The 11,123-nt window shown below is 32.2% G+C and overlaps 1 protein-coding gene and 1 long non-coding RNA gene across 2 annotated transcripts; both read left to right on the forward strand.

The window, feature by feature from the left end:
* The first annotated feature begins 706 nt into the window (after positions 1 to 706).
* Positions 707 to 1,351, forward strand: LOC116851820. The gene is made up of 3 exons (XR_004379648.1): positions 707 to 794; positions 890 to 1,102; positions 1,203 to 1,351. It is a non-coding gene; the product is annotated as an uncharacterized LOC116851820 (long non-coding RNA).
* Positions 1,352 to 2,068: 717 nt separating this feature from the next.
* On the forward strand, positions 2,069 to 7,761 carry LOC116851808 (40S ribosomal protein S6-like). Its single transcript, XM_032831620.1, has 5 exons — positions 2,069 to 2,233; positions 2,615 to 2,819; positions 5,970 to 6,115; positions 6,492 to 6,692; positions 7,505 to 7,761. Exons 1-5 carry the CDS (start codon positions 2,228 to 2,230, stop codon positions 7,700 to 7,702), a joined length of 756 nt encoding a protein of 251 aa, XP_032687511.1. The 5' UTR covers positions 2,069 to 2,227; the 3' UTR covers positions 7,703 to 7,761.
* Positions 7,762 to 11,123: the final 3,362 nt, after the last annotated feature.

An 11,123-nucleotide genomic window follows, 5' to 3' on the forward strand; every position in this document is an offset into this window, starting at 1 on the left:
ATATATAATGTATATTGTATAATTCTTGATATATAATATACTCACAAAGATATCTTAAGTATGACTAGAGTAACGGAAGTGACGAAATAACTAAAATGAATTGTTTAACAAACTAAAGAATTATGCATTAAAATAAAACGCTCGTAAATGTTTAGAAATGTTAAAGATAACCTAAAGTTAATTACTTAAGAATTAAAGGAAACTAAGGTTTAGAATTAGTGGATTAGAGAAATTAGGTTTAGAGGTGAGGACTACTTTTGAACTTCCGATCCCGGTACCCGACTCTGACGAGTGGGTTTTGATTGACCACGGTACGATTGGACATAGATTGTAATGATTGGTTCGATCTAGTAACTCACTAGATAATTCTTTTCATCAATTGGTTATGTCCAATCGTACCGTGGTCAATTGGAATGCTCCCGACTCTGACTGACTGCCTCACCGGTCACTACTCTACTACTGCCGAGCTCTTGTGATCGGGAGCGGTGCACTTGGACACGGTGCATTTGGACACAGCCAATCACAGCACTGTATGATTAGAGACATTTGTAGGGTCCCTTGGAACAGCGACTTGTGATTGGACTGTGTCCAATTGCCCCGTGTCCAACTGATATACACCCAACAAAGTTGAGGGCGTATTAGGTTAGAAAATCTGTCATACCATCTATTTCTAGCTATGTAACTGGGGGGCTTCGCCAAGATGTCTAACATCTTGAAATATAAGTTTTTCGGAGTTATAGCAGAATTTTTATGTAAAAAATTTTTTTCCATGGGTTACGGAGCCATGAGATTATGTAAGTTATGGGGTTATGTAAATAAGTTTATATGTTCAAATAGGTTATAGGGTTTAAAAGCTGAAGTTTAATAGATTTTTATTTGATTTTTCTAGTTATTAACTTTTAATAGCTCAAATTATGGGTTTTTTGAGGTTATGTCAAAATCCTGATCTGATGGGGTTAAATAGGCCACGGATTTAGATTCAGCAACCCCAAAAACATATGGTAGATATAGTCAGACTCCCAGATCAAAACAAAAAATTTTTTTTGTGTGGCTGTGTTATTGCTGGCTGGCTGTCTGGTCGGTCGGACGTTTGTTTTAAATTGTATGTAATTCTACAAACGTTTCTTAATGTTACTATTTTTTAACATTATTTGAGTTATTTTTTTTATATTTTAATACTCATTACAACTAAACATTTTTAGATAAAAAAATGGATGTAGTAGAAATGTGGGAAATATTTTTTGATCACCTATCTGATGAAGATGATGAAGATAACTTTCAACCTCTACGAGAACATCATATAAAGATCCCACATTTTTTTTGAAAACATTGTCGTAGCATATTCATTGACAGGTAAAAGAATTTGAAATTTTGCTGTAGTATAATAATTTATTGTTTTAAGTTTATATAAATTCTTGCATTATATGTTTTGATTACAATAAACTATATTAAGATTATTAAAATAGATTTTAAAACTATCTTGTTTTGTCATCAATATACTCTAATGGCATAATTTATTGTGGACTTGCACCTGCACGAGTCATGTAAAAACAATACTTGCAAATAGGTTAAAACAGTGTGACTTTTTACTTTAGGATAATATTTGAAAAATATAATATATATTTTAATGGTTATATAACTTTAATTAAGAATAAATAAAATTTTATTAGAAAACAACACCAGATAATTTTATAATCAATAATACAATTTTACAAAATTATCTCGTTTATTTGTCACGGTATTGTTCTACCTAATGGCTCCTGCACACAGGACGCGGTAATTTACCGCCCGGCGGAAGTTCGCGCAACAGCCAATCAATATGCTGCTTTCCGTAATAACTTTCTAGCTCTTACGGAAAAACAACATATTGATTGGCTGTCGCGCAGACTTCCGCTGCGCGGCAAACATTACCGCGTCCTGTGTGCAGGAGCCATTAGGTAGCTTTGGGTTGTCATGAATCACATAATAGTAGTAAATGGTGATGTCTGTAACTTATTTCTGCTCTAGGGAAATGACTCGGAAAGGTATTATCGGAAACACCCTGTGTTTTCTGAACGCAGCCAATGACGTTCGTGGCGTTGCGAGCGTTAAGTGGACCAAACTAACCAACTAAACGCTACCGTGGTGACGAAACGAAAAAACGCCTCAACAATCGCTAGTCGACACGCATGTAGACGTAGCATTCTCTTTCGCTCATGGTGCGCTGTACCGTTTAGATCTTGCCACAATGAAGGTAAAGATCTACGTATATTTTAATAATCTCACGTTCCTCACGTCAAATCAGAATGTTCCGCAATTTTACGGAATACCATAATTATCGTACAATTCTTATTTTTGTTCACTTATTTACACGTGGTTTTAATCAGAAGCAATGTTAGTGTCACTTACGAGTAATCATGCGAGCTTCCAGATTCACTTCTTTTGGTATTCAATTATGATTAACATAGATAAAGTTCTTTCATTGTTGCTTAATTTCTGTTTCGTTGAATTAACGTACGAAGATATTTACTTTTACTGGTTATTATGTTTTTCTAGACAAAATATAACCTCAATTTAAGGGTATCCCAAATGCTCCTTAAATATTTTCTCTGAACACGTGTTACATCTTTTACAGCTAAACGTATCGTATCCTGCGACAGGATGTCAGAAGCTGTTCGAGATTTCGGATGAGCACAAGCTCAGAATTTTTTACGAAAAGCGCATGGGTGCTGAGGTTGAAGCCGACGCGCTTGGAGATGAGTGGAAAGGATACGTTGTTCGCATCTCCGGCGGCAACGACAAACAAGGCTTTCCAATGAAGCAAGGTGTTCTAACGAATGGTGAGTCTGGATATACTTATCTTTGATTCGCAGTACATTAGCTGCGTTCACTGGAAAAAATTACTTTGTAAAATTTGTGAGTCTGATTAGCTTATATTTTTAACTTTGGCTGGATCTAAGAGCATATATCAATCAGATCCACAAATTTTATAGCAGTTGTAAAGCAGTTCTTTCTGTTGAATGCTGCTATTGGTATATATTAAAGGAAATCTATTCTTTAACTGTAGAAAGATTGCATGAATAGTTATTACTCATACTGAAAGCCATAAGCTGCCTCTATGATATATAGTAAATATATATTTCATAACTAAAATAAATACCACTGCTTTTTTGTAAAATATTGAATAACTAAAACTTATTCATCTTTACCTTAATTGTACCATAAATTACTTCTACCTTTTTAGGGTTGACATTCAGTATGAACAAAAGCACTTTTCTAGAATTATATTACTTTTCTAAAATGAAAGAATTAAGTGAGATCTTGTTTATTATCAGTAATATCAAAGTTATCTGCAAATTTTTAGAAATTAGATATTTAATTAGATATTAAGTGGCAAACTTTGTTACAAGATTCTTTAGAAAAATTCTATTTTGTATGTTAGAAAATTATTCCGAGTAGTTTCACATTTAAATTAGTGATCGAAAATATCAATACTGAGTTGGTATTTTTTAAAAAATTGATACTGTATCAATACTTACCTTTAATTTCTAATTCTATATGTGGTTGTTCAAGAAAACACTAATTTTATTACTCACTTCAACTTATTCTAGCTATATATTAGCTCTAATACAAGTCAGACACCTTGTATATATGTATATACAATTTTCTTACAATGTATTCATATTAAAACATACAATATGTTCACATTTATTTTTATTACATTTTTGTATGGGTAGTTTCACTTTATAACCTAATTATTACAATCATAAATAAAAATAATTCTCTTAATAAAATTTAAGAACAAAAACAGAAATAAGTTGGTATCTGATAATATTTGTATATCTAAATGTAAATTATATATATATATATATATATATATATATATATATATATATTATAAATATAAATTATGATTATATATCATAATTAGAAAGAAATCTGTAATTTATGACACAAAAAGAACAAAAAATATTTTAAGACCACTATTATGCCAGTTTTATCTATCACAAATCACAAGTAAAATAAAAAGAAATGTTTTTACTTTATCTATTTTACATTGAAAAAAATTGCTGTGTTCAAGTAAATATTTGTTAAGAAATATTGAAGTAATTATTGAGTTAAGTATATATTACTTGAATGTAGCACATTGAAGGAAAAAATATGCTACAGTCAAATAATATTTACTTAATCCAAGAAAAATAATTATTCAAATATTTTTTAACAAATATTTACTTGAACGTAACAATTTTTTTATATTAAAATAATTTCTAAAGCTTATCTTGTAGCCACTGATTTTTTTCAAGAAAATCAGTTTATCAAATTTCGATCCCTTGAGGCGATTTCGTCTTTCATTTTGAAAAAATTTCTTTGAAAGGAATTGACGTAGCTGGAACACAAAAATATGTGTGGGCTAGCGAAGGTAAAGGATTCAAATTTTGATTAAATTTCCAAAATTTCCAAAATCTTCATTTTTATCAATATTAGCTTGTTATAGATATTGGCGTACAATAATTATAGCATCACTAGTTAGAGTTGCTATAGTACTTCGTGTCTTTTCAGACGTTCTAAAAATGCAAGAAGTCCTGATTGAAATGTACTATTCGTATTAATTCCTGATATAGATGTTAACGAAATATTTGAAATCTCATTCTCTAATTCTGCGTTAATTGTGCGCACTTTATTTTATAAATATGTTTGTGCTTGGGAAGCATTATCCATATTCTGAAAGCCTAACTTTTTAAAAGTTCAACAATGTTGTACTTTTTGGAATTAATCTTTGATTGTTTCGTATGGATGTAATCGATTAATTATACTTTGCTTTATATTTTGCAGCATAATCTTACCTGCATCAATTTTTATCTCCAATTTTTTAAAAGTCTCTGCAATACCTAATGTTATGGAAATGATTAAAGATACTGAAACGTAATTGCTCCCAAATATTATTGTGATTGCATCATTTATTGGCGTTAAAATTGAAAGAACATCTTCCAAAACATATTTTTTACGGACAAATTTAACGGTTCTGGCCTTTTTTCTGATTTCATTAAAGTCAAAGTCAAAATGTCATCAGCGTTTAATATGCGGCGTAATATTTCATACAGAATCTACCTCATCTAGTTATCACTTCTTGTTTCAGTTTAAGATACGATTTTCCAGCATTTCTAAATTTGTCTTCTAAATTGATGTTGCCAAAGCACTATGACAAAAGTATCCAATAATTTTTTTGCATTTTTCAATTACACCAGCCTACAAGGTTCAGGTACAAGAAGTGTATGACTTCAGCAGAGTAGTGACTTCCTACGTAATTTTGGTCGCTGAATCCGAATCCGTCAGCGGGAAATGTTCATCACGTCAGATTTTTTAGATAAATGGGATAATATGGGCCAAAAACAGTGATTTTTGCCATTTTCAAGGCGTTACTATGGCTGACCAAATTATGTTTTTAACATTCTCTCAGCGGCATTTTAAAGCGTTATCTTTTGTCTTGAAATTGCGATTTTTTAAATTCCTATACGATTTTTTTTCGCCGAGCGAGAGCGAAGTGTTGTATTCACAATCGCAATACTTACAGTATATCAAATAAATAACATTCGCGTTGCCAAAATCTCAAATATAGATTGCGAGATTCTCACCTAATAATTTTTAAATAAAACTTGATATCACTTTTATAATCTTTTGGAATATATAAATCTATAGCAATATACTAATTGGTTCTTCAGCTTAAGTTTACGTAATATGGCTACGTTTACGAAAATTTCTGTGCGAAAGCCCGTACTTTAATTATCGTAAATATCCATTATTTCCGCCGTGCAGAGGGACGCATATAAAATATCGATATTCTGAACGATACTCAAATAATATGAAAAACCATATCGATACGTATCGATAGTCGTATCGATACTTTCAAACACTAATTTAAATACTTCTCAATAGTTAACATATTTATAGTGTATTTTTAATGTGTTTATAATATTATAATCTGTATGTAGGTCGTGTGCGTTTGTTGCTGTCGAAGGGACACTCCTGCTACAGACCCAGACGTGATGGAGAGCGCAAACGCAAATCTGTTCGAGGTTGTATTGTGGACTCGAATTTATCTGTGTTGGCTCTCGTCATAGTTCGGAAAGGAAAACAGGTAACGTATAATCTTATCTATAATCGTAGCATATCTTAGATGATATTACATGTTATTATAGGATTCCATGCAGTTCAAAGTGTATTCAAGATAATCTTAATTTTCTTCGAATACTGTCATAAGCATGGGAGATAAAACTCGTTTTTTGATTTGGGAAACTGCGTCACGTCATTTGTGCCTTTTTCTCAGTGTACGAACGAGACATTTTTTCGTTTATTATTTAATTCGCGTAATAACTTATAAATTAGTTTTTGTATCGCGTGATTCTGAAATTTATATAGGAAAAATAACTTGTTTTATATATCAAAATCGACAATTACTAAAACTTTTAGTCTCATCGATATGTAGTTTAATAGTACAATTTAAATTCGTTAAGGAAATCCCAGAGCTGACGGACAAAAACGTGCCACGTCGTCTAGGACCAAAGAGAGCGAGTAAAATTCGCAAACTTTTTAACTTGTCCAAGAAAGATGACGTCCGTCAGTTTGTGGTAAAACGACCTGTTCAGAAGGAAGGCAAAAAAGAGCGTTTAAAGGCACCGAAAATTCAACGCCTTATTACTCCAATTGTTCTTCAGGTGTGTAATTTTATTTAAAAGCATTAAGGCTCCTGGTTAGTGACCGCGGCCATATTGGTTAATGACACAGAAGCGAGAAATTGCATACCTAAATTGCGTCCGAATCATTGCTAAATAAGAAGTTATGTTAACAAAATGACGCAATCGATTCTACACACTCGTAAAATGCTCCGGGCAGTGTCTTTTCCCGAAATAACCTTTACAACACTGCAAAGTGTATGTGTGGAAATCGGCTTATTTTGACAGGAGATCAGCTGTGAAACTCGGGGTGCGGAATATAATAGAATAAGTACTATTATACTTAAAATATTACAAAAAGTACAGTATCCGGACAATTTTCACACTTCCGCAATTGTGTTATGTGTAATATGTAAGCACTACAGTCAGTAATAACGCCGTGATTCAGACGACAAAATTTAGGTTGCTGTTTACATATATACACATGCATACATACATAATTCGTTTAATGCATACGATAAACGAAGTTCTCATTCCCACTACTGATGACTATATCGTTACCGTCGACGCGAACTTCTCGCCTGACTAGCCAGGAGTCTTAAAACACAAATTAGATGAAGTATTTTTGAAATATTAAAAATAAGATTACATTAATTACATATAATTACCAACTTAGATTTACTTAAATTAACTCGAATTGTATTTGTAATAAAAAAAAGGAAGATGAATATTCAACATAATTATTAGTCTAGTCAGTATTAATTCGAGCAGGTTTAACGGTTTACACAGTTCACATAAAATTGACACTAATTCAATGCAATTTTAAATGTAACACGCTTATTGTATGTTTACAGAGGAAAAGACATAGGCTGGCGTTGAAGAAGAAGCGCTGCCTGGCACGTAAAGAGCAGGCCGCCGAATATGCGAAGCTCTTGGCGCAAAGGCAAAAGGAGGCCAAGAACAGACGCCAAGAGGAGTTGAAACGAAGGCGCAGCGCCTCCATGCGCGATTCGAAATCTTCAAGCCAGTCAGCACCTACATTGCAAAAATGAAACGACTGGATGTACAATGTATATTCATAAGTTAATAAAAACCACTGAAATATATACTATCTGGAACGCGCACTATCTCTTGAGTGTTGCGGGATGAGAGAGAGCATGTTTGTAGATCTCAAACAGCGCTCTGCCTAGTACAGTCTAGAGAACCTCTAGTACAGAGAATCGCCAACTTGGTCATGTGACCAGCTACTCTGCGATTGGCTGGCATAAACATGTACGGATTTGGATATTGCGACGCCAATGCAAAACCATGTAAATATAAGCATTTGTTCTGCATTGGCGTCGCAATGTCTAAATCCGTATATATTTATGCCAATCAGCTAGTCACGTGACCAAATTGGCGATTCTCTGTACTAGAGGTTCTCTAGTACAGTTGAACCAAAAACTCGGCTGATTTCTAAACATAAGCTGAATTTCCGAATTAGGAATCATCTTTGCTTTGTTTTTCTTAATAAGTCGATAAGTGAATACTAATAAATGAGAAAAAATATATCTATATATATTTTTTATATCCTAAAACTTTCGTTTATAAGCTTAAGTCATTGCCATTCAGTGGTCACTGCTTTTCATATTAGCCCATATTCTGAATCTTCTTTTATCGATAAAAATGCCTTAAATGTAGCTTCTCAGCCAATCAGATGGCTCCTAAGCGTCTTTTAGAGGTACTTTTATAAATAAAAGAGGATTCAAAATATAGGCTATTATCTCTAAAACCCGTATCAGACTATAGATTAGGATTGAGATTGAATTGAAATTTAGCCAATCAGAGCAAAATTCACTAAGCTCAAGTTTGGTGAATTTTGCTTTGATTGGCCAATTTTTAATTCAATCTCAATCTTAATCCTTAGTCTGATACGGGCTTAAAGGTCGTTCTACATTAGTTGCAAGCCAATCGCAAGTAGACGCAACTCTTATTGCGTCAGCCAATCAGAAACATCAATGGTACTATTGATGCTTCTGATTGGCTGTCGCAACAAAAGTTGCAATCGACTTACAACTAGTGTAGAACGACCCTAAGTTGCAAGCCGATAGCAAGCAGACGCAATTCTTATTGCGACAGCCAATCAGAAGCATCAATGGTGCTATTGACACTTCTTATTAACTATTGCAACAAAGTTGCAATCGACTTGCAACTAATGTAGAACGATCTTAAGGGCTTTTGCACGTAAAAAGAAAACTAACCAATCAGAGTTGATTATTCACCTTGTGTTCGAGGAATAGTCGACTGTGATTGGTCAATTTTTTTACGACTTTACAATTACGGTTAAAATTTTTCTACGTGCAAAGACCCTTGGTTCCTGTTGAATGCACAGCCACTAGATGCACCCACTTACTATTCTTGATGCAGTCAATGATTATGGGTGCTTTCCAGTTGCGTTTTGTGTTAAACAAAACGTTTATTGGTTGTATATTATCTTACAAGATATTTTAGATAATATGTGACCAATAAATTGGTTTTGTGTACGTTATATGTTAAGATGTGTTAAGCAATTGGAAAACACTCTATGTTCAGCAGAGAAAGTAGCTTGCAACTGTTGTAAAACTTGTGAATCTGATTGGTATATGATTATGTTTACATGACGACATTAATCCGTAGTTAGTGAACTTTTGAATCTGATTGAAATATATTAAACCAGCAGCCATGAACCTTTGACTGTATAACCATGGACTGCTAGCGGCGATTCTAAGCGTCTGTCAACATCTGTAGCGCCGCCAGGACCAAACAACGGCAAAAGAAGGAACTCAGTAGAGCAAAACAGAGTTAGCAACGTAAACGCTTCTAATATCCGCATATCACATGGTGATACCCAGCAAACACAGAACATAACTGTGATATAACATAGGAGTAACATGTAATATAACTGCTGTTATACGTTATTAATATTGAGGTTACTTAATTTCCTTTATAACTATGTTATAAAACTGTTATGTTATTATGTTATTTACTGGTAATAATATTTTTAAAAATTAATTCAAAATAAATATTTATAAATATTTATCTAATAACTTACTAATATTGTATGCTGTCTGGGTTAATACTTTTAATCTTAACAAACTTTGCGTAAGTATTTCATCACTTAGCAAAGTATTATATATTAGTATTTAAATATTAACAATGTTCTTTGTAAGTATTTTATCACTGGACGAAGTATTACATATCAATATTTAAGTATTGAAATCAATCATAAGGTAGAATTTGTAACATTAAATATTGAAATACTTGAGTACTAAAAGCTGTATTTGAATCACAGAATATTATTAAATACTGTACTTTTAATACTGAAAATAAGTAATTAATCAATGATTCTTAGTATGATATTTCTATAAGGGATGTAGCGAATAAACGCTCAAAGTTCGACACAATCCAACTTTTAGCGAATAAAAGTTGGCGTTTACCACCACTCCATTAATTATCGTTAAAAAGACGAATGAAGCAGATAAACGTTCAAAGTTCGACACAATCCAACTTTTAGCGAATAAAAGTTGGCGTTTACCACCACTCCATTAATTATCGTTAAAAAGACGAATGAAGCAGATAAACGTTCAAAGTTCGACACAATCCAACTTTTAGCGAATAAAAGTTGGCGTTTACCACCACTCCATTAATTATCGTTAAAAAGACGAATGAAGCAGATAAACGTTCAAAGTTCGACACAATCCAACTTTTAGCGAATAAAAGTTGGCGTTTACCACCACTCCATTAATTATCGTTAAAAAGACGAATGAAGCAGATAAACGTTCAAAGTTCGACACAATCCAACTTTTAGCGAATAAAAGTTGGCGTTTACCACCACTCCATTAATTATCGTTAAAAAGACGAATGAAGCAGATAAACGTTCAAAGTTCGACACAGTTCAACTTCTAGCGATTTAACTGGATCAAGTGATTGTAATTAATTAAGTGAATAAAATAGGTCATATAAATCCGATGAAAAATTTTTCATGCATAATTATGTATGAAATTTGTCCATACATAATTATGTATAATCATGTAACATTATATATATCATTACCCACCGTTATAGAAATATCATACTAAGAATCATTGATTAATTACTTATTTTCAGTATTAAAAGTACAGTATTTAATAATATTCTGTGATTCAAATACAGCTTTTAGTACTCAAGTATTTCAATATTTAATGTTACAAATCCTACCTTATGATTGATTTCAATATTTAAATATTGATATGTAATACTTCGTCCATTGATAAAATACTTACGCAGAACATTATCAATATTTAAATACTAATATATAATACTTTGCTAAGTGATGAAATACTTACGCAAAGTACTGTTAAGATTAAAAGTATTAACCCAGACAACATACAATATTAGTAAGTTATTAGATAAATATTTATAAATATTTATTTTGAATTACTTTTTTAAAATATTATATATATATATATATATGTA

The sequence above is a fragment of the Odontomachus brunneus genome, unplaced genomic scaffold (genome assembly GCF_010583005.1).
Source record: "Odontomachus brunneus isolate Ranch 3 - 2012 unplaced genomic scaffold, Obru_v1 Obru_scaffold_192, whole genome shotgun sequence".
NCBI lineage: Eukaryota > Metazoa > Arthropoda > Insecta > Hymenoptera > Formicidae > Odontomachus > Odontomachus brunneus.

Excerpts from the sequence above, each read along its gene's own strand:
- LOC116851808 (XM_032831620.1), top strand. Across the intron at positions 2,820-5,969 it reads GCAAGGTGTTCTAACGAATG|GTCGTGTGCGTTTGTTGCTG; the intron begins GTGAGTCTGGAT and ends ATCTGTATGTAG. Across the intron at positions 6,693-7,504 it reads TTACTCCAATTGTTCTTCAG|AGGAAAAGACATAGGCTGGC; the intron begins GTGTGTAATTTT and ends GTATGTTTACAG.